Source organism: Zootoca vivipara, chromosome 3, assembly GCF_963506605.1.
Source record: "Zootoca vivipara chromosome 3, rZooViv1.1, whole genome shotgun sequence".
NCBI classification, from domain to species: Eukaryota; Metazoa; Chordata; class Lepidosauria; order Squamata; family Lacertidae; genus Zootoca; species Zootoca vivipara.
In genome coordinates this window covers 8,070,307-8,098,208 of record NC_083278.1, presented here as the reverse complement: position 1 = coordinate 8,098,208, position 27,902 = coordinate 8,070,307, and the positions used below count along the sequence as shown (strand labels likewise).

The 27,902-nt window shown below is 44.6% G+C and overlaps 2 protein-coding genes across 6 annotated transcripts in view; both read left to right on the top strand.

Moving 5' to 3' along the window:
* Positions 1 to 7,850, top strand: part of SLC1A4 (solute carrier family 1 member 4) — a 40,103-nt gene extending 32,253 nt beyond the window's left edge. The window contains exon 9 of the mRNA XM_035110263.2: positions 125 to 7,850. Within this exon, the coding sequence (XP_034966154.2) occupies positions 125 to 374 (250 nt within the window). The 3' untranslated portion in view covers positions 375 to 7,850. The remainder of the gene's footprint in view (positions 1 to 124) is intronic.
* A 5,197-nt stretch (positions 7,851 to 13,047) lies between these two features.
* Positions 13,048 to 27,123, top strand: CEP68 (centrosomal protein 68). Of its 5 annotated transcripts, none has more exons than XM_060272373.1 (7): positions 13,048 to 13,453; positions 17,993 to 18,055; positions 18,112 to 18,439; positions 19,749 to 21,179; positions 22,402 to 22,524; positions 23,786 to 23,882; positions 24,561 to 27,123. In XM_060272373.1, the coding sequence occupies exons 3-7, from the start codon at positions 18,302 to 18,304 to the stop codon at positions 24,902 to 24,904; spliced, it is 2,133 nt and encodes a 710-aa protein (XP_060128356.1). In that variant the 5' UTR covers positions 13,048 to 13,453; positions 17,993 to 18,055; positions 18,112 to 18,301; the 3' UTR covers positions 24,905 to 27,123. The 5 variants fall into 5 exon arrangements, with proteins under 5 accessions (XP_060128356.1, XP_060128355.1, XP_034966159.2 ...); XM_035110266.2 differs by having other exon boundaries at positions 13,050 to 13,453; positions 17,993 to 18,439; positions 24,561 to 24,723; positions 26,217 to 27,123; XM_035110267.2 differs by having other exon boundaries at positions 13,050 to 13,453; positions 17,993 to 18,439; positions 24,561 to 24,723; positions 26,192 to 27,123.
* Positions 27,124 to 27,902: the final 779 nt, after the last annotated feature.

Here is a 27,902-nt window from a genome sequence, read left to right as displayed (position 1 = left end):
ATGACGTCTGAAATGTATACATCGGGGGGGGGGAATGGTACCCTGTAGGCTGACTGAGCAATCTCATCTCCTGTGATATTTTGTTAACACCGGGTACCCTTTGTGTTCTTTCCCAATTGACCAGGGACCGGACCACTACAGTTGTGAATGTAGAAGGGGATGCCTTTGGAGCAGGTATCCTTCATTATCTGAATGAAAAAGATGCTAAGGAGAAAGCAGAAGAAAAACTCAATGAAGTCTGCGTAGAAGCCATTCCAAACAGCAAGGCTGAGGGGGAAACGTCACCACTGGTAATGCACAGAAACCAAGCCATCACATTTGCTACTCCGCCACCTAGCACTAAAGATCTAGAATCTAAAGAGTCAGTCCTATGAATGAGAAGGAGCGGGGAGGCACTCTTTCAGGACACTGTATGCTGGAGACAACAGCATATTTAACTTGGAGCAGACCCATATGGATTGAACAGATGCGTCCCTTTTCCATTTTGGTGGATGGAACACTGTGGTAGCCAGCCACAGACTAAGTGTGTGTGCGCGCATTTCTGGTGTGTTTTCCCCTTTGAGTGCAGACACTTTTGTGATGAGGTAGTGATGTTTCATAGTTTTGCATGTGTGCAAAATATGCAACGCTCGTGCACTGATATGAGTGAAAGCTATTTCAGCAAGGTGTTTTCTTTTTGTTGGAACACTAAAGGCCCACTCTGAAAGGTAGATTTTGACAGCTGGATTGTACTAGGCAAGGTCACCTTGATAGCCTAGCTTATACAGGGAGACAAATTAAGTTCCCTCCGTTTATTACATCAAGCCTGCCCTGTTGTATTTTGAAAGGCCCCCTTTCTGTGAGGAGAACAGTCTTCTTGATTCTAAGGCTAGAGATTATGAGATTATGTTTCTGCTACCAGTTACTGGAGAAATCTGGATGATGCTGAGTAGACTTGAACCAATGTGTTATGTCGTGAGTGCGATTACAGCTCTTCGTGAAGTCAGCTCTGAGTAGCGAGTCAGCATACTAGCAAGGAACTGCTAGGAGTCAAGTATAACAAGAACAATCTTCTTTATTGCAGTAGGAATCTTGACTGACTGGAGGGAAAGGGTGAGCTCCTTTTATACTCTCAGGAGCAGGGGTTGGGGAAAGGATACATTTAGATTTTGGCAGGACCCTATCAGAGTGGGGATCCAAATTGTGCTAACAAGTTAACCAATAGCAACTGTCACCGCACCCATTTGAATCGCCCTGGAGCAGGAAAGGTAGTTGCAGGACTAGCAGAGGAACGCATGTACACAAATTAAACCAATACATAACACAATGTATGCCAGATATGCATGCCTAATGGAAACCAGTCCTAGCTATTCTAAAAAGTACGTTCTCCTTTATATTTCTCTTATGTCCCTCCTGCTAAACCACACTATCTGTGTATGTTGAACATTTGGATACAATGGTACCTCGCTAGAAGAATTTAATTCGTTCCACGGGTCTTTTCTTATAACAAAAAATTCGTCTAGCGAATCCCATAGGAATGCATTGAATTTTTTTTGAATTTTATTTTGCCCATAGGAACGCATTAATTGAATTTCAATGCATTCCTATGGGAAACCGTGATTCGCTAGATGAATTTTTCATAAAACGAATTCGTCTAGCGAGGCAACCTCCGCTCGAAAAATCCTTTCGTTAAGCGGAAATTTCGTTAAGCAGGGCATTCGTTAAGCGAGGCACCACTGTATTTGAAAAGAATCTTTAGATGCTCCGAAAAAGAAATGTCAAGAGCCTGTAACTACTGTATACAGAAATGGCCACAGCGAGATTGATGCGACAAGTTCAAAAACTGTTTTACACAAGGCACTTAATTTGCCTCTGAGCATCTCTTGGCTCCTTTGTTCTAACATCTGGCTATTGTTTAGACAGATGAAAGGCATCTGTAATGTAACCGAACATTCTGGATTATTGGTAAGTGTTAGCGTCCATATTACAAACCTGATTGAAGGAAGACTGATTTAAGCTTCCTGTGCAGATATTCTCATTCTGGTTTCCGTCTTATTACTGGTACCAGTTAACACACATTATTACTTAAGGCCTTAATCCTCATGCAGACCAAAGAAAAGACTTGAAGCAGTACAGTATAGTCATTATTTTCTCTATGACTGTTAAAGTGCTTGTTATTTGCTTTAGAAGAGCAGTTCTTGACCTCTAATGCACTACTACCAACCATTTCTGCAGCATTATCATTAAATGTCCCCTAAGCCATAGGTAAGGATTAGGACATAAAAACAGGACTCCAGACAAGGCAACTTATTCTGATATATAGGCATAGAGAGCTGTTGCAAATGCATCCCTGCTCAGAATACATTTAATACATTATATTGACTGTTTTGGAGGAAGGGAGAACAGAATGAGAGCCTGACTCCACCTTTCCCCCAAACAGGTACAGTGGTACCTTGGTTTTTGAACGTCTCCATTGACAAACATTTCAGTTTTTGAACGCCATAAATGCTTCCGTTTTCAAACGTGCCTCGGAAGTTGAACGGCTTCCACTGAGTGTATATGTTATTTTTCTCAATTTTCTCAATATAATAATTTGCAGACTGCCCTTTGTGCCTCGGTTTCTGAACATTGCAGAACTTGATCAATCTTCCGGAATGGATTACGTTAAAAAACCGAGGTAGCACTGTATTTTAACACCCAGCTGGGACTTCTGGATTGTGCTTTGAATCCAGGCACTCGCCCACAATCCCTGGTTTGTGTTTCTTTGTACAAGATGGGGGAGCCTTTTAGTGTAGGATAAAATGGGATAGGCTGAGATGAACTCCTCCTTGATACAAGGATAAGAAGCTTTTGATTATCTTACTAATAATAATAATGCTGATTTCTTATCTGCCTCTTAGGAGGAATGATCCAGTGTCTGCTGAAATGACTCTCTTTCAGTCAGCACAATTTGGTTTAGTGCAGGCCCTTGGAAAAAGGTTGCACATAAATACTGCCCCCCCCCCCCAAATCTCCCTTCTCTGTGGGAACACAGCAGTATTTACCATGTGTACCTTTTCAAGTGTACTTTTTCTTACAATGTGTTATGCAAAGAATGCTGTCTTGTTTTGCTGGGCCCTATAGCTAAAGGTCTATGACATGCTAACTGACAAAAGGCCCTGCTGTAGTCTTAGTAGCCCAGCCAGTTAAGCCAGTCCTATTTGCACAAATTGCCAGGTTCTCTTTTGCAAGATAGATACAATCTGTAAATAATCCCATTGCCTTTCAGTTAGATAATCATTGTCATAAAATTGCATCTATCACTTGCTTAATTTGTTGAGCACACTTCAAAAAGGATGGGTGTATATTCTCACTCTCTGTGGTCTTGATTTCAGGGTTCCCGTTGAACAAATGACAGAGACTGAGATAACAGATGATACAGATAAACTTAGCTTAAATTGAAGAGAAAGGCAGTGTACATCTTTTCTTGTTTCTGGCACCAGCTTCCAACTTTGTTTGGGGTTCGTGAGTCAAGTATTTCTGCTTACACATTCAAAGTATATAGGAGAGCTTGCAGGAAAGAAGCAATCCATTTGGAGAATAAACGCCAGCAAACTGCTTTAATTGATCTAGCAAATAATAAAAGAAGTTCAAAAGTTGAAAGTAGCATCTTTCCTAATCTTTCCTAATCAGTAACAACATTTAAGTTCAGCTGTTCTTTTGGAAATACCCCATTTTCTCAACCTGTAATATACAGTACAGGAGTTACTTTTGCAAGAACAGCTCAAACAATTTACATTTTGCAGGTGATAAAGGCCAAACTACACAGGATATTCATGATTGAATCTCCCAACACATTTAATTTTAACTTGACAGGAACTCTAGGGTCTCGCCTCCCTCCTCTCCCTAAATTGGATCAAGTTGAGGAAGGGGTGGCTTAATTGTTTTCCTCTTTGCACTGTTCCCCCTGCTTTAACTTGCCCCCACTGCAAGTGTAAATAAGGGAGGCTGTCGTGCTTCTGTTACCTATAAGAGAAGCTAGAGGGTAGAATAAGGAAGGACTACGGTAACTACTTGATGTGTAAGAAACAAAGGCTTACCTAATCCAGCATCCTGTTTCTCACAGTGGCCAAGCAGATGCCCAGGGGAAGCCCACAAGTAGCGCAATAGCCCTCCCCTGATGGTGAACCCCAGCCAACTGGTATTCAGAGGAATACCCCCTCTGGTCCTGGAGGTAGTATACCGCAATCTTGACTAGCAGCAATTGACAGCCTTTACCCTCCATGTTGAAGTGGCTTATTTCAGATAGAGAGTGAGTACCACGTCCAGGGAGAACTAGGCCATAGACACACATTGATGAGCCCCAGTTCCATGTTGAGTCTGTAACAGAGGCAGGACTGCTGGGGTGTAAGAGCCAGTACACTTTTTGCCCCAGTGGGAGGCTTGAACAAAGAACCCTTCTGCCGAATCTCCAAAATGGTGAAACCAGCTGAATGTGTTCCCATCATCTTTTGCTGAGAAGATAAAAGCCTTTGGGGGTGTTCTTGCCCGTAATGAGGGTACCTTTTCATGCTAAGTACCTGAATTGCAGGCTGATTTGGGAAAAGCTAATTGAGAACAGAAGCTAAAGAGGAAAACGTTTGTTTCTCCTTAAATATTTTCTTCAGTTCAAATATTGAGTCAGTGCCAACATAATTACCAAATTGCAGTCTTCTCTTTCCTTCTCTTGTTAAACAACTCTGCTTTCCCCAGTATCTTTATTTTGGAGAAAACCAAGTGGGTACATAACCGAAAATTGCACAGGTCATGTGTTCTTTGGCAGGTACAAACTTCTTTTATACCAGGCAATCTTTGGACAAAATCCAAGGTGATCTTATCCTTTCCACTGCCAACACTGTGTACATTGCGTAACATGTCCTTTTGTACCTTTCCAGCTGCTTTTTTGAACATGGGTGGTACAGCCTGTCTTCATGTGCCCTATGGACCTTTAAATTAGCACATGCCCATTTAGCATGGTCAGGCTACCAGGTCAGACTGTGTTAACCTGCAGCACGATACTGTCTCCTTTGACTAGCAGCTGTTCTCCATCATCTCAGGCCTTTTGCATCTTTTCCAAGCTGGTTCTTTTTAATTACAGATGCCAGAGACTGCACCTAGGTCATTCTGCATGCAAAAGTTAAGTTACTGTAATCTAGGCATCCCCAAACTGTGGCCCTCCAGATGTTTTGGCCTACAACTCCCATGATCCCTAGCTAACAGGACCAGTGGTTGGGGAAGATGGGGATTGTAGTCCAAAACATCTGGAGGGGCGAAGTTTGAGGATGCCTCTGTAATCCATCCCCCCAATTGATTTAAATGGCACGAATTCAAAGCTAAGAAGCTTTGAATTTTGTGAGTAGTCTTGTGTATTTGTAACCTGAAACAGCAAACCTTTACCACCATCTGATAGTTTTAACAACATTCCAGTTTTCTACAGGCCACTGAGAAGACTTAATGTCATAATCTCTCCTCTCCTCTCTATTCTCTGAATATTTCCCATTCCTTCAAAAGAGAAGGGTTAAATTAAACCACTTGAGATAGACATTAGTCTTGTCTCCCTCTAGAGTAATTAGAGTGAAGAAGGGAATAGTCCCCCCCCATGCAATAAACTGCATCTGTGTGTGATTATTAGTGCTTCTTTATGTGCAAGCAAACGCTAGCTGTGTGCACACTCTGCCATTAAAGCACATTTGAAGCAGTGTCTCCCCCTCAAATAATTCTGGGCACTATAGTTTACCTCTCAGAAATACAATTTCCAGCAACTCTAAACTTCAGTGCCCAGAATTCTTTGAGGGGGGAAATGTGCTTTGAATATGCTTTAGAGCAGGCTTTCCCAAACTTGGGTCTCCAGCTGTTTTGGAACTACAACTCCCACCATCCCTAGCTATCGGGACAAGTGGTCAGGGATGATGGAAATTGTAGTCCAAAAACAGCACTTACACCACTTCAGTGGCTGAAAAAAGAAACCCTGGAATTTTTTAAAGGATTGTTTTGCCAGATCTCCTTATGCACTTGGACATGGCCAGTAGATTTTGTTGTTGTTCTTGTTGTAAGGATTTCTCATATACAGTATCATGAAACAGCCATATCCTGGGCTAAACTGATTTCCAAAGCCATGGAAGGAGAGTGCAGGGCAGTCTGGAGCAGGTCGGGCACCCTGGCGCTGAGGCACGGAGATCACTCCGGTGCCCCCGCAGCGTCCCGCCCGTTCGCCGCACAGCGCCCCGCCTCCCGGCCCTCCGCCCTGGCGCACCACGCCACCGGGACCTTACCTAGAGCCGGCCCTGAGGGAGTGAAGGATCGAGGTAAACACTAAAAATGAGGATTCAGGTTCATAGTTTAAACAATGAGCACAGCAGTTGATTTTTGCAGTGCAGTTGTGGACAGTGCTACTGAGAAGGAAGATAATTAGTTGGAGGGGAACTGTGGAAAGGCATCAAGGAGTGGGATTGGAGAAAACGTGAGTGGTATGTGGAGAAGCTGTCCTGTTTTCATTATGGAGGGGATGTGGTCTGAAGTGGGTGTGGTCTTCTGGTGATTTCAGGTGATCCAGGAGGGGAAAATGCAAATCCATAGCTGCCAAGTTATCCCTTTTTAAAAGGGATTTTCCCTTATGCTGAATAGGCTTCCTCGCGAGAAAAGGGAAAACTTGGCAGCTATGCAAATCTATGCATTGTGACTGGTGAGGCTTTGAAAATAACTGTGTCCAAACTGTAGATGACTGATTTGGTGCTACAGAACCTCAGCTGGATGGGAGAGGAAGGCACCTCAAGGGAAACGTATCAACAACAAACATGAGTGTTCCCACTATAGCTATTCTTTTAGGCAGTTGCCTCTCTGGTTCCTGCTACATTCCCATTTTCTTCTGGTTTAGCAGGATCAGTCCAAACCCTCATGTTAGCAAGATCACTTCAAAGTGATATCCATTTCAGTGACTAAACTTCTCATAAGGAAAAATACGGTTCTTCCATCCATTTCAGACTCCGGAGTGCTTTCCCATTCTGTGTGTCTGCATTTTTAAGCCATATCTTTACATATATGCTTTGTGACTCTTCTTAGCTAGGTTTTTAGGAGGAAATATAATGCCACGCCCTCTGTGTCTTTCTCTGCTGATGTCCACAGTAAATGGCAGGTGGAGCCTAAAGAACCTCCGATAAACTGAAAACGAACCGCTGGATGGATATTATGCTCAACATGGTGCCTACATAATAAGGAAGGTCCATGCTGGGAAGGCTGTGAGTCTAAAAAAGAACTATGACACCACCTGCCTTATTATACCTCAGGTGCTTTGACCTGCTCAGCTCTGCTGTTGGCCACTGTTTAGTGTCTTGCTGTTTTAATAACTATGCACCATGGGAGGCAAAGCCTCCTGTTGCTTGCAGTGATGTGGGCCAGTATCCAAGGAGAAGGAGTGATGTTATTCACACAGTTAGCAATGGTGTGATTGGTGCTTCTAAAGAGGGCCTAATCCATACCGTGAACAGAGTAAAGGATAGGGAGGTATTGAACCCTTTACAGCTGCTGCAGTCCCACTTGATCTCTCTCTCTCTCTCAACACACACACACACACACACACACACACACACACACACACACCTACTTGCAGTGGAAGGAAAGTTCCCATTGGCATCAATTGAATTGTTGGATTTATTCCTTCATTAAACTCATTGCTTCACTGATACGTCTGCTTTTTTAAAACTATGAGTTTGTTTAACAGGGACAGATCAGAAAGGTTATTTTTTTGCATGATTAGTGCAGTATAACTCTGTACTATTCTAAAGTTTCAATGAATATTGTTATGTCGCATCACACCTATCTCGTTCTAGTATATTTCAAAGGGCATAGCCCTAAAAGAAAGGAATTCTCAGATGCCAAAAACCTATGTCGACTGTACAGATAACCACTCCATTTTCTAAAAGTTCCTCCCCTCGCTTTGTGAAATGTTCTTAATATATATATATATTGTCCATATGGCTCCATACAGTCCTGATCACTACAAAGGACCAATTACATTTGTGTACATTAAAGACATTCTATGTAGATATGTGATTGCAGAGCTGATGTTATGGTACTGTTTGTGTGTTTTGCCTATACACATAAGAGGATCCTAAAGCCCTCACTAGTTCTTGCCTAGAGTGTGTTGCCTAATGAATCAAGTTACTTTCTAACTTGACCAAGAATAAACTCTCTAACTTCCAAACAATCATGTTTGTTCACTGTTTTTTCCCCCTGAATCTGAAATAAAATTCCTTTAGTCTGAATGCACCATGATTGGTCTTTTTGGAAAAAGAATAGAGATTCTATTGTACAGAGGTATTCTTAGACCATGATACCTTTTGGTATTGCCAGTCAGGAAGCTATTATCATGGCTCTTTGCATGGCCAGTTCTGAGTTTATATGTATGACAGCAGTAAGGAATGCATGAATCTGCCCATTTTTGTCTCTCTCATTTTATTCTATTCTCCACAATTTTGCAATATATTTTCCCACTAGTATATGCATTTGTGGGCACACTTGGATTTCTCCCTGTGCCAAGGCTTACATCTTGCCGCCACCATCTTTGCTAGAGATGGATGGGTGGCAAAGTGGCAAGGTAGTATTTGGTTCTTTGTTCCTTTGGTAGGGTCCAACCAAGCCACCTCTACACAGGTAAGTAGCAGAAGGGATACTTTAGTGTAGATCTTAAGATTAGAACACATAAGGAGTATCCACTGATTGTTGTCACTTACCAGCATTCCCTGTACTTTGCAAGTCAACCAATACTTCTTCTGGTGCCAGCAATGCAGAACATATTCTCCCATTCTGCGTTTGAGCCAAATAGTTTCCATCATTAACCTCTGACATGCTCTGAGGCAGAGATGCCCAACTTTCAAGAGATTTTCTCTCTCTCAGCCTATACTTATGTGGGGCCACAGGTAGTCTAATTCAGAGTTGTGGAGAGCAATCTGAACAAGCACAACATTGCATCAAAATGCACCCTTAAATATATAACTGTATACAGAATCCAAAAGTTGGCCTATTTAAGTGTGAAACGGCAACTTTTCCTTACAACTTGTAGAAAAAAAGGTCAAACTGAACAAAAGTTTAAACACTTGCTTTGAACACACATTTTACTTGTAAGTAAAAAGTAGGGGATAAAGTGGGCTTGTCTTTCCACTTGACCTTCCCCAGTTTATTTTACCGCTTTGCTCTTTGAGCAGCAGTTTTTGCCTTCAAGACAGAAAGATGCCCTTTAAGATTAGAACTTTGACTTTTCATTTTTTAAAGGGAATAGACCATTTGCTGTGATTTATCATAACACCCAAGAGGAAGCAGATCTGAGAGGCTGTATAAAATGAAGCAAGACTATGAATGCAACAAGATACGATAGATCCAGCTTAGTACTGTACCAAAAGTTCTCTTTGAGAAACATCATGGGTATCATCTCAAAGGACAGCTACAGTTCACACCTAGCTAAAATATGGTCTTTTACACCAGCTATAACTAGGGATGCAATGTTTGTTTAATAATGGGTTTGATATCTTGATTGGGGCTGCAGTCTTATATCCACTTACCTGGGATGGAGTAAGACTCATTGAAATGAAAACCAAGGAAAACCATGTGAAATGCCCAGCAGAACAAAGTGATGAGAGATGCCTGCCCTGTGCATTATAGGAGTATGCAAACCGCTGTAATCTGCAACAGAATGTAATCTGCTGAAAGTTTTAAAGGCCAGGCTACTTCTCTTTACACCACCTGCCTCTTAACTGCACTTCTAGAGGGGGAAAGAGAATGTGAGGTCCTATACCCGTCACAGAGAAAGCATAAGACTGGATTATTTTCCTCAGGTAACTTGGTCCTCCCTTTACATATGAAACACCAGCATAGGTCACTTCTAGGCAATCTGCTTATTCAGCATTCATCCTGATTTGCATGTCTGGAGGAGATACAACATTGCATCAAGCAATTTTTATTTTATCTTATTTATTTCTTGCATTTATATTCCACCTTTCCTTCAGGGAACTCAAGGTGTCTCACATGGTACATTATCCTCACAACAACCATGTGAGGTAGGCTAGGCTCAGAGACAGTGGCTGAACCAAGGTCAGTCACCCAGTGAATTTCATGGCTTGAGTGGGGATTTGAACCCTTGTCTCCCAGGTCCTAATCCAACACTGTAACCATGGGAAGTATATTCCTATCTTGCAAGAAGTCTGATATGTGGGGGTGGGGGGAGAGCAGATTTGTTGTGCAAGAGTGCCAAAGCAACTTTAATGGTGAAACCTACTGTACCATAAATGTGCTGGAATGTGATTGTATCCTACCCAAAAACAGAGCCAGGGAGCAGCCTGGATTAATGCAGCTAAATAAACGAGTCTATTGCCATCTTGTGGCTAGATAAAGAAAGTGCAATTTTACTCTTTCCCTAAGAACATAACCGGAGCTTGGTAAACTTGTTTTTTCCTGTTGACGAAAGTGCAAGGGGTGGAGATATCTGAAGTTCTACATCAGTAGTTGGGATGCGGCGGCTTAAGGTGTTTCCCACCCTGCGTTAGCAACCTCCCTGCTAAGTAGTGCTGAAACCTGTCCAAAAATTTATCCATTATCTTTCCTTGCAAAAGTGTCTTCTATTTTTATTGTGCCACAGAGCACAGAAAGCATTCAAGGGAAGTCCTTCCTTCCTACCTTTAAAAACATCTTTCTGCACTGTCTCTAGAAGTGTAAAAAGAGCTGCGATTAAAAAGACCAACAATGAACAGCTGCCAGGTGCTCATTGGGGCAATGTCCCCACCTTCCTGTGCTCACAGGAAGCACATGCAGTCGGAAAGGCCCCAGAGTGCAACTCGTGCAGAAAGATGGTTTGGAGCAGGGGTTCCCAACAAAATTTTCTTGAGGACCCCTCATCGAGCCGCTATTGTGACAAGGACCCCCATTAATTCCTAATCCTAAAATTAAAAAGTGAGAGCCAAATTAAGAGTCTTTTTATATTTTATATTTATACGTTTTTTACAGTTCTTCCTCTTCATCTGTAGGCCTTTGTCGTTTTAACGAACCACTTTTTAACCAACGGTCCATTTTTAACTACGCGAACTGTAGCTTCCGCGAAAAACAACGCTTTGTTTACAAACACTACTGTTTTGCAAAGAGGCAGTGCTCGCCAGGGAGGAGGGAGGGGAATGGAGAAGACAGGGTACCTGCGCAGTAGCGCACAAATGAAGCCGACGCGCACAAAGCATCTTGGGGAGGTGAGCGTTAGTAGAATGCACGTGCTGCCTCTTTGCAAAACAGTAGTGTTTGTAAAGCGCCACCTAACGGCATACAGCAGAACTACTGCCTCTATCTAATTCTAATTTTGCGCTAGACTCTGCTCATGCAGGAAGCGGCCAAAACAAAAAATCTGTTATTATACGAAATTTATTTAATATATTTTTTATTCTAATAGCATCTTGCGGACCCCTCTGGCATAGCTCGCGGACCCCTGGGGGTCCCCGGACCACCTGTTGGGAACCACTGGTTTGGAGAAAGGAAGGGCTGTCACAAACACGTTTTTGGCTACTTTTAAAGTAAGAGGAGCGCAACAAAAACTCCACACGCCACCTATCGGAATTTCGCCAAAGTATTTATTTTCTCATGGATTGATGGAGAATGGTTAAGGGGAAAAAATGATATTTTCACCATATCACTACCTCAAAGCTTCTCTCACCCCTCCACCATCCTTCCCTGGAGTTTTGATTTCGTCTTGGAGTCTTCAGCATGGGGGGGGGGGGGGGGAAATGGCTGGACAGGAACGATGGGTGTTACAACTGGGTGATATCTACTCAGGCTTCTGCTTCTCCCTAACTTCACATCCCCACCTTCACATTTAAAACATGTTTAAAGCACCCGTCTCCCTCTCCTCCACCCCAGAATCCTCTACAACTGGGGATTGTACTGAAAAGAGAAAATAAGGAGTGCCTCAACAGTACAATGCAAACATGACTGCTTGCTGAATGTCTTACACTCCTGTTTCGTCTCAAGCATTTATTTATCAGGATGCAACTCACCTCAAACACATTTCAAAAGACGCCTGCCAAGACACTATTTATTCAGGGTTCATCGTCTACCTCACTCCAATGCATTTCAGTGACCATTTGAACAGACAATACCTTCTTGTTTGGTTCTTTGTCATGGGTAGGCAACCTAAGGCCCGGGGGGCCAGATGCGGCCCAATCACCTTCTAAATCCAGCCCAAGGACGGTCCAGGAATCAGCGTGTTTTTACATGAGTAGAATGTGTCCTTTTATTTAAAACACATCTCTGAGTTATTTGTGGGGTATAGGAATTCGTTCATTCTTTTCCCCTTCAAAATATAGTCCGTCCCCCACAAGGTCCGAGGGACAGGGGACCGGCCCCCTGCTGAAAAAGTTTGCTGACCCCTGTCCTAAGAGGATATATTTTGCTGTAACACCCCTACAGTATAAAGTGAAAGCAGCTGTGGTTTTCTACTCCCCCCCCAGGGCCGTCTTAAGCGGGTCGGGGGCCCTGACGCCGTGGTGCGCGGATCGCTCCGGCGCCCCCGCCCCGCCCCTTCCCGCGGCTGCTGGGTGGGCGCAGCGTGGTTTCCGCGCGGCTTCGCCGTGCAACAACCCCCTGCCGACCCGGCGCCCTGCGCCACCCAGCCTACCCCTAGAGCCGGCCCTGCCCCCCCTCTTTAGTTTGTAAAAGCTCAGAGTCGCTAAACCTCGAGTTCCTAGCTGCTGTTGGACTACAACTCCCATCATTCCTACCCGGCATGGCCAGTGGCAAGAGATGATGGGAGTTGTATCACAGAATTGTAGAGTTCCACCCTCTGCAAAGCTGGAATCTCACCACTGACAGAGATAGCCCATCCGACCTCTGCTTAAAAACCTCCAAGGAAGGAGAGGCGCCTCCCCTCCCCCGCCTCAGGTGCCCAAAAGTCTTGGGCCGGCCCCGGTGGTGACAGCTTCTCCGGCCACTTTTGGCGCGCAATGCGCCCTGCGCCCTGGCCAAAGCAGGAGAGTCCCCCCCCCCCCGCTTTCCCTTTCCAGGCCTCCCTTTGTCTTTGTCTCCGTCTCCCTCACCAAAGCTACAAGGCCGCGAGCTAGCGCGCGCCCGCCTCCTCTCGTCACTTCGGCGCGCAGCCCCCCCCCCCCACCGCCCCAAAGCTGCGACGGGGCTGAACCCGCGCGCCCCTTTCGGATAGGAGGCTTGCCAGGCCTGGACGCCGCAGGCTCCCCATCAAGGAAAGGGCGGCTGGCGGAAAAGAAGCGCGTTTCGGGCGCGCGCAGCAGCCTCCGCGCCTCTCCAAGGCGGCCATTGGCTGCGCTTTGTTTGCGCCCCAGCTGCTTCCAAGCGTCTCCATTTCCAGAGGCGGCCCCGGCGAGGCGCGCATGCTCCCGCGTTGCTGGCGGACGAGGGCCGGAGGCCGGAGAGGGCGCAGGGCGGCGTCCGGAGCTTGGCGGGGGTCCCTTTTCGGGTAAGGGCGCGCCGCCCGCTTGCTCGCTCGCATACTTCTCCGCCTGCGCCTCGTAGGCTGCGCGCGGAAGCTCCGCTGAAACGCTGCCGCTGTTTTCTGGTGCGGCCGGGGTGGGAGGCAGAGGGCGGCCCCGGCGTTGCTTGGGGCCGAGACACTGGCCAACGCGACTCCGCTGGGTTGGCCTTCCCTGCTGCGGTTGTCTGGAGAGAAAGCCGAGCGCTCGCAGTCCGGCGCTTACCTTGTCATTTCTATCGACTACATTTCTGTTTCTATACCGCAGGGCGGTTTGCAAGACGAACACGAAAACGAGGTTTATGAACGGAGGGCTGAGATTCTTGCATTGGAAGGGGTTGGGCTAAATGACCCCCGGGGGTCCCTTCCAACTCGGCCCTTCTATGATCTTGTGGAGGTTCTTGCATTGCAGAGGGCTGGACTAGCTTGGCCTCGAGGGTCTCTTCCAGGTCTACAGTTCAGTGATTCTGATAACAAACAAGGCTGCCCCCCCCCCTTTTAGAAGGCATGCCCTTGAATAAGTTATTTTTTATTAATTAATTAAAATTCTATACCGCCCTTCGCCGAAGATCCTAGGGAGCTTCACAACAGAAAAAATGCAAATCTATATTATAAAACAGAAACAAACCAATAACCCCCTCTCCCACAAAAGCATTATTGACGACGCCTCTAACTTTCTTTTTTCTTTTTTTACAAAAGCCCTCTGCAGGATTAAATGCCATGGTTCTTCTTAAATCTTTTATTTTCTCCTGCTTTGCATCCTTCTAAATTTGCAGTGGATAAGCCACAATAGTTGCATCTGTGTGAATGGTAGTGTACAGGGATCTGCTCTCTTGGGTGATTCATTCATTCGTTTAGGTTTTTGTAAGAAACAAATCGAAACTAGTGTTTTCTGGTGGGTTGAGAACCACATAGTTCACCATCTGTGTAGAGGAGATTTAATTTCTTGGCCAAGGCAGGATCTCTCCAGAGACTTCAGAGAACAATACTATTATTGTCTGGGGACTTCAGAGAATAATACTATTATTGTCTGGGGACTTGGTTGTTAGTATTTAAAAGTTTGGCAGTCGGTGGGTATTAACAAAAGGCAAAACTAGCTGTCTCCATCTCTACCCACAACAGAATTGTGGCAGCCATTCATGTTCTAACAAAAAAAATAATAATCCAATAATGCCAGAACAGTTGTAGGCTTTCCTATTACTATTCAACTTTTTTTTCCACTTAAAGTTAAGGGCAAAACTTACTGACAGCAGTGTCTGTTAGGATTGTAAAGTTTGGGTCCCTATTTTAGTGCTTGGGTTAAATTCTGTACTTTTGACTGTTGAAATAAAGCAGCCCTTTGGAAACACAAAATAGGAGATCATTGCATCAAAGCCTCTGAAGTCCAGGAGAATTAACAGGCATTTATTAAGAGCAGTCTTAATTTTTTTACTAGGCAGTGTGTTAAATGAATGCCCATAAGAGCAATTGGAACCCAGCCATTGTGTGCAAAGTGTAAGGCAGACAAGCACAAACCGTTGGCAGGGGAAACATGACCTGCTTCCTGTTGTCTCCCTCAAGTAGTGTGTGCGTGTGGGTGCTTGCGGTTCTGGATACTGTGTTGTTGACGGACTGTCCTCAATTTTCATGGGTTTGATTCCCTGTGGCGTTGGGAATCCACAAAGTTTTTGCTTGTTCCTTTTCTGCAGTATGTCTGCCTGTTGCTGACCTCAAAGATAAGGAGTGAGTGTACCCAATTTTATTATTACAGTGGTACCTCGGTTTATGAACACAATTGGTTCCGGAAGTCTGTTCATAAACTGAAGCGTTCATAAATTGAAGCAAACTTTCCCATGGAAAGTAATGGAAAGTGGATTAATCCGTTCCAGATGGTCCGCTGAGTACTTAAACTGAAGCGTTCATAAACTGAAGCGAACTTTCCCATTGAAAGTAATGGAAAGTGGATCAATCTGTTCCAGACGGGTCTGCGGAGTACTTAAACGGAAAGTACTCAAACCGAAGCGTACTTAAACCGAGGTATGACTGTATACCTCTTCAGTGTAAAAACAACAACCTGTGTACAGTTTACAGCAACATAAAATTAAACCTTAAAAGTGGTTAATAAAAAACAGCTAAAAACAAATTACTAAAAACATGGCTAAAATCAGCAGTAGCTAAAAAGAAACAAAAACACATGCAACTTATACATTTGTGGATAGGCTTACCTACACAACACAAGGATGTGGTTTTGGGGTGTACAATGTTCATCTTGGCAGTGCAGGAGACGATCCACAGCCATCTGGGAACGTCTCGAGATGACCGGGCTGTGTGGCTGAAACATCCTGGAGATTTCTTCTCCATTGAAACACAATTTGTAGTCCCAGGTTGACAGCTACGGGATAGTAGTGTGTGCATGTTTAAAATGAAGTAGTTGTAGTTGGAAATACAGGCTGGAAACGAAAGTTTCACTTGCATGGGGTCTGTCATACAGTGCTTCTGTTAGACCTGCACAGGTGAATGAATACTTAATACTGTATGAAGTTTGAACCAGAAAATATGTTTGTGTGTTGGAAAATGGGGGTGGTGGTGGAGCTGCCCTTTTTGTTGTTACATTTTTTTGTTTCCTCTCCCATTGTGTCTCCTGCTCTGGGTCCTTCCTTTTCCTTTGTGGGTGGGTATTTCTGCTTTTGGAAGCTGTTGCCTGGAAGAAAGTGTGTGTGTTTGTGTGTTGTGGGGGGAGGGACTTCCCTGTCTTGGGAGAATACAATGGACATTGGCAATAGGGAGGGAAAAGATGAGATTTTGCCAAGATTTTCCAGATTACTGCTAGGAGGAAGTGGGAGGGAGATCTTCAGGCCAGATGACCTCATGAAGGCTTCCTGTGTGAACATTCAGTTGGACAAGGCAGGCTGGAATTGTGTAGGCATAAGTTTTCTGAGAGATTGCTGTTGGAGCCTGCCCATGGGTTTGTTTGCAGAATGGTTATTATGCATTTTTGTGTTTTCATTTTGTATTTTTATGCCACCCTGTGATCTTCGGATGAAGGGTGGTATACACATTTAAGAAGTAAATAAATAAAAATAAAACATAGGGCCAGTTCTGGCATCACCTTTATCCATGGTTGTGCTCACAGCACCACCAACAAAATCCTCATGTGAGAACCCTTGTTTGTTACTTTCCAGCTGTTCCCTGTTCCAGGAGGTATTGCTTCCATTCTGGCTGCCCCTACCTTAAAGGTAAAGGTAAAGGAACCCCTGACCATTAGGTCCAGTCGTGACCGACTCTGGGGTTGCGCGCTCATCTCGCATTATTGGCCGAGGGAGCCGGCGTATAGTTTCCAGGTCATGTGGCCAGCATGACAAAGCCGCTTCTGGCAAACCAGAGCAGCACATGGAAATGCTGTTTACCTTCCCGCTGTAGCGGTTCCTATTTATCTACTTGCATTTTGACGTGCTTTCGAACTGCTAGGTTGGCAGGAGCTGGAACCAAGCAACGGGAGCTCACCCCGTCACAGGGATTCGAACCGCTGACCTTAAGGTGGGCCTATGTGGTGCTCCCTGGGTGTTTTGGACTTAGAAACCCACCAGTCCTATGCAGCAGGGATGATGGAAGTTGTAGTACCAGATTAGCTGCCCTTGGCCAAAGGCACTGTGGTTTTTAAAGGAGGACCAAAGAAAATAACCCAACGAGGCCCAAAAGTTCTGACTTCTGCAGCTTAAGGAAGCTGAATCCCAACAGTATACAGGATAGATGACAAATCTGGCTGGAAAGAATTGTGCTTGGGCCACCCAAAAGCTCAGGTAGTTGGGGGGCATAAAGTGGGAAAACAATATTGTCACTGGGTTCCTTGGGTGGTCCTGGTTATCTACACTAGTGCCTGCTCTGTGATAATTTGTTAGTTCCTGAATCGAGTAGGAAGCCCACAATAATAAATAGGATGCATATTGTATCATTTTTTGAAGTGTGACCTAAGAAATCAAATATTTTACCCATGGACCATGGCTCTTTATTAAAAGCTACTTTACTGTTAAATAAATGGTTGTGATTCACTTCCAGGAAACTTCCTAGGAAGGAGAGTGCGCCACCTTCTGAGAGAGTCTGCTCTACTGTTGAACAACTTTTACTGTCAGAAAGTTCTTCCGGATATTTACCGGTAGTCGGAATCTCCTTCCTTGTAACTTGAAGCCATTGGTTTGGGTCCTAGAATCCGGAGCAATAGAAAACAAGCTTGCTCCATCTTCTGCTTGACAGCCCTTTGTTTATTTGACGATGGCTGTCATGTTTCCCCAGTCTCCTCCCATTCTTGGGTTTGTTTGTTTTTAAATATCATTTTTACTTGCTTCCTAGGAGTAGGTCCCATTGAAAACAGTATGACCAGCTTACAAATGATTATGCATGGGATTCTAGATACCCAGAACAATCCTAGGGATGTTTTCTTGGACGGCTAATTGGAGCTTACTTGTAAATAAGCATGCAGATGCTTGCAGCCTCTGTGTTAGATATGTGGGAGTTCTTAATTAATTCCGCTGGATCTCTTGTTTATTTCAGGTTAAAAGACTCACGTTTGAGGCACTGAAGGAAAAGAAACCTGATTTATAGATGGCCTTGGAGGTAGAAAAATCTCCTTTTGAGGCATCATTGAGTGCGAAGGCCAAATGCTATGGGAGGTGGAACTACCAAGAACTCGAGACGGTCCACTCTGAACTACTTAGCAAGGTTTGCCAGCCTTCAGCTGTGGAAGAAGAAGAGCCTTTGCCCAAAGAAACGGGGATTGGAGAGCTCAAGGCCATAGAGAAAGCTGGCCATACATTTCCTGGCATTTTCCGGAGAACTGAAAAATGTGATAAGATATCTTCAATGGCTTCGAACAACTTTTGCAAGATGAAAGGAAAAGGAAAGTATGTGGAGAGACGGCCGCTCATCAGTAGGACCACTTTTGGTAGTGAAGTAGCTCCCAGTTTAAGCAGAGGTGGTCTGTTTCCGGAAGAACAACAGGTGAGCATATTTAGGTATCCATACTTGCACAATGCTTCCAAGAAAAATGCTAAGGAGACTGGATTCTCACAGTCGAAGAGTAAATGATCATAGTGCAGAAATCATTTTTTATTTCCTTTTATACATCTCTTTCCATTGGCACATGTGACATGGTGGATAAGCAGTTTGGAAGAAACTCAGCCTTTGACTGCCGTTCTGATTTAGTCACTCTTCTCCCTCTTCTGCCTTTTCCTTTAAAATTGTTTTCATTGAACTTTGGTCAGGCTGGGTAGAAATACAGGTGGGGAGTGATGATCAGTGAGAAGGATAACAGATTGCCACCCAGTGTTAAGCACACTTGATTGGGAGTAAGCCTCATTGAACACAGTGGGGCTTGCTTTAGAGAAAATGCACATCAGGTTGTGCTGTGAATTCGCGTATTATAGAGTTTCAGATTTATGGTATTTGCTACTATGGGAATATTGCAAGTGAGGGTGGGGAGGAAGAATGATGGACCAGCTTCCCTGAATGCATTCTTCAGGGCTGGGCAACATTATAGTCTTTTCTGAAAACCTATCCAAATGGTGCACAAGATAGATCTAGTTACTTTGTTGGCTTAAGTACTGAGCAACAGGAGCATAAATAGTCCATGGGAGTGACTGAATTTGCTTGAATGTAATTGTTCCGCATCTTCCTATTGGGTGTGTGTTTTGAGATTCCCAAATACATAAGCAATTAGTGCCATCCTTTGGGCTCCCTTCCAACTCTGCAGTTCTATGATTCTGTGTCATGGGTAGGCAAACTAAGGCCTGGGGGCCAGATCCGGCCCAATCAACTTCTAAATTCAGCCCGCGTCAGCATGTTTTTACATGAGTAGAATGTGTCCTTTTACTTAAAATGCATCTCGGGTATTTGTGGGGCCTGCCTGGTGTCTCATGTGTGCTTTATTTAAAAGGCATCTCTGGGTTATTTGTAGGGCATAGGAATTTGTTCACCCCCCCCCCCAACACACACACACACACACACACACACACACACACACACTCAGGCCCCCCTCTAGGTCTGAGGGACAGTGGTCCGGCCCCCTGCTGAAAAAGTTTGCTGACCCCTGTTCTGTGTCATTTGCATCAGAATGCTGGCTTTCATTCCTCCAGCCTTCAAATTAATCCAGGTTCACTTATTTCTGGGGGAAAGCCATTGAGCTTAAAAGAAAAGGGGGAAAAACAATTGGTAACAGCCAACAGCCTGCTTGCTAATTAAACCCCCACCTATATTGGAATATTAAGCCTGCCTTTCTTGCCTGACCTCTTTTTAAAAATGACTTGCACAGGTGACTTCAGCAGAAGACTCTGATTCCGCAGACCCGCTTCATGGGTTGCTGGAAATCACAACCAAAGCTATGGACTCAACATTTTACAGCCCTACCACCAAACCCCTCTATAGCCTTGATGCCAATGGGAGGAGCCAGGTGACAGTTGCGCCTTATTCATCCACTCCCAAACACCTGCCAGGTAAAATAAACCATCGTTTTGATACCATGACACCTGCATTCCCTCGAACTAGCTTCACCTTACAGCCTTCAGAAGACTCCGGTTTTGATCAGCAAGGGATGGCGAGATCAAAGAGCTTTTTAGGGGCTGGGGCTCTTTCATTGTCACCCGAAACATCTACTCCTTGGCAGCTGCATAGTCTACCTGACCCTTCAGGAAACCACATGCTGGGCGCACACGGGCACGTAGCTTTGGATAGCTCCCCGACAGTGGGTCACATGAGAAAGATGTCCTCCTTCCAGGTGGACTACTGGGCTTGTGCCATACCCGATTGCCTGCCCCCATCGCCAGACCGTCAGTCGCCCCATTGGGACCCTAATAAAGAATATGAGGACTTGCTTGATTACACCTATCCTTTGAGGCCGAAACACAAGCTTACAAAGAACCCCAGAGAGCCTTCTGTCCACGATTCTGGGGTTGACCTCAATAGCCTTTCCATTTCTCCCGAGAGTACCTTGAAGTCCATGAACCTGCAGGGCCGGGAACCTCTGGCTGTGGAGATCCCACACTCAGAGAGCTTTCCAACCCCTTTATTGGAAAAGTCAGAATGCCCCGTTCCAGTTTCTCACTACAGACTCTCACCTGTTGGGAAAGTGTCCTTTTCTGGTGGTGTTCCCTCTCATGGGAGAACTCGCATCTCTGGAGAGATGGCGCATGGCTTGTCTCCTGTGCGCCCTCGACCAGCTCCATTTGATTCGTGCAGCTTGGATGAAAGAGTCTGGGACACAAGGGGATATGGCTGCCTTACAAAGAGAGATGCTGTCAGTAGCAACTTCATACGCTCCACAAGGGTGCTGCCTTTACAAAATGGGAGTTCTAGCGATGAAGAGTATCTCTCCTTACCACCCAGGCTCAAGGAGTTAGAGACATTGGCTCAGCAGCTGACTGATCTTTCCCTGATCATAAAGAACCCTGAACATTTTCCATACGCCGATGTGAATGGAGAACAGCTTCCACTGGAGGTTCAGGGAGATGGTGGAGCCAGCAAGAGTCAGTGGGAAACAGATTGTGATTCTTGTCCTACGTGTAGCTTCCATGAACACATGGAAGAAGACCTTCTGAGCAACCAAAGCTGCCAGGACCAGGAGGGGCTGACAGGAGAGGCTGCTAGTAGCATTGACTTGCTCAAAAGAAGATTCCTCGAGAGCGGAGGTCATCATGTCGAGCAAGAGACAAATCATTTCAGAGACTCCCTTGCACTGCATATAAGGGTAAATAAGATTTAAAAATCCAAACCTGAACAGCAAAATGCCAATTGTGTCATATGATACTTAGATTTGAAAGTGGGCAAAGTGAGTGTGTGACTTTTGAAGGGCTGAAAGACCTGAAGGCCTGGCTGCTTTTTCCTGTGTAGACCTGTATTATCACTTATATAATAATAACAATTTATTATTTATACCCCGCCCATCTGGTTGGGTTTCCCCAGCCACTCATGGCAGCTTCCAACAAAATATTAAAATACAATAGTAAGTCAAACATTAAAAGCTTCCCTAAACAGGGCTGCCTTCAGATGTCTTCTAAAAGTCTGGTAGTTGTTTTTCTCTTTGACATCTGTTGGGAGGGCGTTCCACAGGGCGGGTGCCACTACCGAGAAGGTCCTCTGCCTGGTTCCCTGTAAGTTGGCTTCTTGCACCGAGGGAACCACCAGAAGGTCCTTGGCACTGGACCTCAGTGTCCGGGCAGAACGATGGGGGTGGAGACGCTCCTTCAGGTATACTGGACCGAGGCCGTTTAGGGTTTTAAAGGCCAGCACCATCACTTTGAATTGTGCTCAGAAACGTACTGGGAGTCAATGTAGGTCTTTCAAGACCGGTGTTATGTGGTCTCGGCCGCTCCCAGTCACCAGTCTAGCTGCCGCATTCTGGATTAGTTTTAGTTTCTGGGTCACCTTCAAAGTAGCCCCACATAGAGTGAATTGCAGTTAGGTAATCTGGGGCAAGTTTATATTTAGCACACAACCTACAGAATGCCATAGGGCAGGGACCCGAAAACAGGCATTTTCTGCTCCTTTACTGTGCCTGTCTCTTTACCATTTGTGAAGCAGCAGCCACCAGTAATGTATTTAGTGTTAATTCTGGAAGTGTCCCTTCCAACACTATAATTCTATGGTTCTATGATATTTGGGGCAGGTGTCATACTGGTGTATATTTTGCTCTAGGAGGCTAAGTTAGGTCAGAATGGAGAATGCAATTCCAGAATTAACGCTGAATACATTACTTGTGGTAAATGAGCCACTGTAGTCACTTGAGGGTTGTGAAAATTTGTGTCCCAGGCTTTTTGGACTTGCCTAGTTTTCAGCTCTCCCACCCCACTCCTGCTTCTAACCTGGGAACTGAAAACCCCCCAAACAGTTTTCCAGTTATGCCTATAAAACTGAATTTTACTATGTCTTATGCATATAATGGGTGCCTTTGTTCTGATTCATCTAAGTAGATATTTTGCTGTCAACTAGAAGAGCTCATTTGTTGGCTGCACAAAGTAGCAGAAGTTACAGACAACTGGATTCCTCCCAAGCCAGAGGTTGGAAGTGTCAAGGCAGCATTACAAAACTACCTGGTAATTCCTCCCCCCCCCTTTTCCTCCTTAATTGTGGATTTGAGAAGCTCTGAGGTCACTGGGCTTCATTATTTAGGAACAAGTGACTGCTGAAAAGAGGCCTAATTCAATTCAAATAATCCCTTAAGCAAACCCCTGTGAGAAATAAGAAAAGGCTGCAGCCCCACTGTGGCCTATCAGTTTGGAAGAATGCCTATTGTAGAAAGTTCTTAGTCCACATCATGAAACACCACATCATGAAACACTTTTGGTCCCCTGCTCAAATGTATAAATCAGTGGAATACGCTATTTGGAAAATGTATATTCTTGCCGTGTGCTCACCCTCCTAGGAGAGTTCTGCTGTTCTTGGTGTACAGTTGGTCTTAACCGGAGTGTAGATAGGCTAAGACCGCTGTGATCCTTCTTCCATCAGGGCAGCTTACACAACTGATATTCCTGCGCCCAGCTTGCTGCCCACCCCTGACAGCCGTAACCCTTTCCAGAGATTCAGAGGGCCCTCTGCCTAGATCTGGCAGAGGGATCCTTCAGCAATGGGAGCTTCTGCTGGCAGAAGATCCCTTTCAATTTTAGCTGACTTTTTCCCTCCTATTTTGCACTGCAGAACTGTACACCACAGCCGCTGCTGTTTCATGGGGCCCCATTAGCGCCATGGATAGGATTTTTTTTTAAGGACAGCAGCTGCAGGCAGAGGAGGGAAAGAAAAATGGGATGCACAGGCTGTCTTCTCACGCCGTTGGATCCAACCCATAACTTTAAAATACATTTTGCTGAACCTATGTGCCCACTTGTGGATAATGGTAATTTTTCTTTAGAAAGGTAAAGGTAAAGGACCCCTGACAGTTAAGTCCAGTCTCAGACGACTCTGGGGTTGCGGTGCTCATCTCGCTTTACTGGCCGAGGGAGTCGACGTTTGCCCGCAGTTTTTTGGGGGCCATGTGGCCAGCATGACTAAGCTGCTTCTGGTTAACCAGAGCAGCGAATGGAAACACCATTTACCTTCCTGCTGGAGTGGTACCTATTTATCTTCTTGCACTTTGATGTGCTTTCGAACTGCTAGGGTGGCAGGAGCTGGGACTGAACAATGGGAGCTCACCCCGTCATGGGGATTCAAACCACCAACCTTCCGATCAGCAAGCCCAAGGCTCAGTGGTTTACACCACAGTGCCACCCGCATCCCTAATTTTTCTTTACTCAGTAATTAATTTTTAATGCTTTGGCTTTGAATATTGTTGCTCATGACATCAATCACATTTCTATGCAGGAATTCAAAAAGGATTTAGCTGACCACCAGACACTGACTGAAAATGTCTTGCAAGATGGAGATAGGCTTCTCAAATGCATGGTATCAGATTCACCAGGTGAGGGGGAAGACAACTATAAGGGGGGGGAACAGAACCAGAATACGGTGTGGGGGAGGACAGGGGGACTGCAGGCCACTTGATCAGACCTTGTAATATTTTTCGAAATTCCTCCATCAACTCCTACAGTGTTTTCAACTTTCTAGCTCTCATGGTTTTCAAGATACTTGGCATGAATCCTGCCAAACATAGTTTTCAAGTTTCATCTGTTTAAATAGAGCAAACTTAAGCACATTTTGATGTTCTCATAGAAAGCTGTAGGATTTCAGAATGCTTTATTTTTGCTGAAATATGCCCAGTGTTACCTTCTTTTTACTATATAAAGGCTGAAAAACTAGAAAGCACTGTGGCTGAGCAGTGACCTTAGCACATGTGTGTTTGCTAATAGAAAATGGAGCTTTGGGGTAGTGCTTTTTGGTGAATCCTCCTTGTTAGTTTCATCCACTTGAGAAAGCTGCTATAACTTGTACAGCATCATCTCTCTATTCCTAGCATGCACCATAATCTACTCTTCTTTCTCTTTCTCTTATCCTCTAGTTACTTATTGCAAGCGAAGCAGAACACTTAATGCCTCTTCTTGTGGTCTAACAAGTTTCTAACAGTGTTAGTTACCCAAAATTGTTAAGGAGAAACATCACAGAATCTGGATCTTAAATTCGTATTAATCCTTGCTTCTAGTTTTACAGAACACTCTTGGCTTGATTGCCAAACAATCTGACAGGCTTGAAAGCCATGCTGAACGCTTGTATGAGACTCTTCTAGCAGCCATGGACACTCTTGGCGATGGCTTGATAAAGCATTGTGATGCTCAGCAAACGGCTGCCCAGGCAGAGTCGTCAAGGTGGGTAAGCGGAAGAGAAGGTGTGAGGGTGGACGTTAATGAATGTGTTCTTGTGTGCTGGCAAGTGAGGAAGCAGGCAGAGCTTTCACCAAGCTTGCCTGGCTCAAAGGGCTTTGGAAGTTCCTTAAATAGTAAACTTGCACCCCCTCATGAATTGACGCTCATCTTGAGCTTTTCATAAACCCCTCGAAATTCCGGCAACTTAGGCAGATGCACCCAGCTTTCCTGGGGTGGATATAAGGGTATAAACGCTTTAAGAAAATGTCCTCAAGGTTATAATGAATTAAGGTGGAAGGGTCTGCAGGAGGAGCCCGGGATATTTTGCCGCTGTAGGAAAAAGTTCCTCCCCCCCCCCCACTAGGCCCCCTATCTGCCCCCACTGTCATGCCTGCAGGTTGTCCTTCGGTTCTTATGACCAGGAAAGGCTCCTTCCTGCCGGCTGGTCTCAACTGAGCTGGATGAGCCCAATGATCTGATTCTGTGCAAAGCAGTTTCCTCTGCTCCTAATGGGAAATTTGGAATCAAGGTCTAGCCCTTTTATTCTTTTTGTCCCTGCTCTTTGTGGTTAGAGTGGCTTCATTAAATAAGGGACAGGGCTTCTGCGCTGTTAATAGCTGCCAAGAAGAGTGAATTTGCGTGACAAGCTGCATCTCTTGAAACTACCTCTTCTACACAACTATTAAAAGTTCAGGAGCCTTTGTTCTTTTTCAACCTGCCATCTTTAGGTGAATCATTAAGGCTGCAATCCTATACCCAGTTTCCTTGGAGTAAGCACCAATGAATTTAGTGGGACGTACTTTGATCAGACATGATACAGAACGGCACTGTAAAAGAGTTCAGCTGCCTCTGTGCTAAAAGGGTGTGAGGATCCTATCCTTCAAACCAGGGTAAGCTTCCAGAGTCACTAATAATAAAATGCAGAAGACAATTGGGAAATCAAGCCTGCATTGTCTGAATGGCACCTTCCTGGCCATTGGCTTTTGAAAAGATTTATTACAGGTTGAAAGTGGCAGTATTAACAGTGGCCTTCTAGAAATGTAGAGCTTAGGTTGAAGTTTATCTGTACCTGTACACTTAAGTTAAAGTGAACCGCCATGTAACTTAAGAGGGCTACTTTGCAGTGGGATACAGAACTGAGGCATCTTCATCTTCATCATTTATTCCCCACCCATCTGCCAGTTTCCCAGCTGCTCTGGGTTTCTCCAGCCACTTTCTGTCCTGAGGAACTTTTGCTTGTGAATACAAGCATACTACCCCCCCCCCCAATATGTTTAAAGTTATTTAAATCCCATAGAGCAAATGAATGCTTGGTACCATGGGCAATTTTCAGTGTGTAGTCTAAAGGCATTTGATGTAGCAACCTTGCTGAAATGAAGCAGGTCTGCTCATCCTAAGGGTATTTAGTTTGAATTCCACAATGAAAAAAAGACAGGATGCATTTGTAAACTTGCAGATTATTTTATTTCAGATAATGCCTTTCTGGAATTTCACAGGCCTTCTTTCCCTGAATGAAAGAGCTGCTTCAATACGGAGTTCGAGGAAATATTAAAGTGCTCTCGACAGTGTGCTTGAAGCCTAGAAGCTATATGACCTCTTGCAGCATCACCAAGCTTTGTTTCAAAGTTCAGGTATTACAGCAACTGGCTCCATCTCTGGTGCCAGTTGGGAGTATGGAGGATACGGCGTCCACAGATGTTGGTGTGGTCATTGACTTAATGATGAACCGCCTCTAATGTTGGATGCCCTTTTTATTTTATCGTCGTTCAAGCGAACAGTTAGAAGTCTTCAGTGCCTGGTCCTCTAATGTACTTTGGTTTTCCTTTGAAATATGGTTCGTTTGTTTACATGTAATTTCTATGGAAGACGACATTTCAAATAAAACAATTTTATCGCCATATATATTAAAGCACTAGCAATGTGTGATTTCAGTACACCTGCCATATCAGTCACAGCGCTAAAGGAACAGCACCAAGGCTGGTGTGTTCTTTGGTTAATCATTGGTAGAGGTTTTCTAGCGACTGCTGTTTAAGAGCTGCTGTTTTTCTTTGGAGTACAGAGAACTTATCCTTATAGCTCTTTTGAAGAATTGCTGTGCGGTTTGCTAATGGCCCCTTTACAAGAGGAATGGGACTGTGCAGGCCTCTGCTGCCTCCCAGTAGGGACGTAACGAACGGGACATATTTGCTTCTATTTTCAGCTAAAGTATAGTTAAGCCTAAGCAGGGAGGTGCAGTTTTGCCAAACTCTGGATTATGCTTTGCAGCTTTAAAATACAGTGGTACCTCTACTTACGAATAACTCTACTTACGAATGTTTCTACTTAGGAATGGAGCTCCGTCCGCCATCTTGGATGCGGTTTAGATAGGATTTTTTCTACTTACGAATTTTTTCTCCCAATGCATTCGACTTTTTTTTTCGACTTACAAATGTGCATCCAGAACACATTAAATTTGTAAGTAGAGGTACCACTGTAATGTGCTTTTTATAGGCTTCGCATTCAACTCCTGCTTTAATGCTCTTCGGCAAGACAGGTAGTTTTAGTTGTCTGATGCCACTGTTCTGAAGGTGACATGATAGAAGGCACCCACATTTAGCAATTTGAACCTTTAAACTGAATGATCCCCCTTTGTTGAACGGTGGCTGTTGTGAGCTCATCTTTACTAGAGCCCAGTGCAAAAGAGATTTGCTTACAAAGAACCGTTCCAGTACCAGTCCTTCCATACAAAAACCCATTCCTGCTTACCTTCTCCCCACCACCAGCTTTCTTCATTTCAGCAGTATAATTTGTAAGTGGGAAATCCTTTTGTTATTGCCATTCTTCAACTGGGAGACAAAACAGGGAGCAGCAGTGACGTGTGGGTATGTACATTCAAGCTAACCTGCTGTTGTTGCTTTATGAGCATGCTTCAGGAATAACAAGTCATCCCACTTATAGTTCAGTTGTATGTCTTGCAACCCAAACTGCCCTGTAGATTTGAGGCAGTGATTGAACTCCCGGAAGCTGTAGTCATAGCACTTTTTGAAACTTCCAAGTTCCTGCTGGGGGCAAGAACTTAAAATATAAACATGTAACTGAGATGAGAACCTATCATCTCATTACATTTCTGCTGCTTCTGAGAAAAATACTCACAGGACTCTCACATGGGAGTTTCGTAGCATGAGTTAACTCTTGGTATTTTG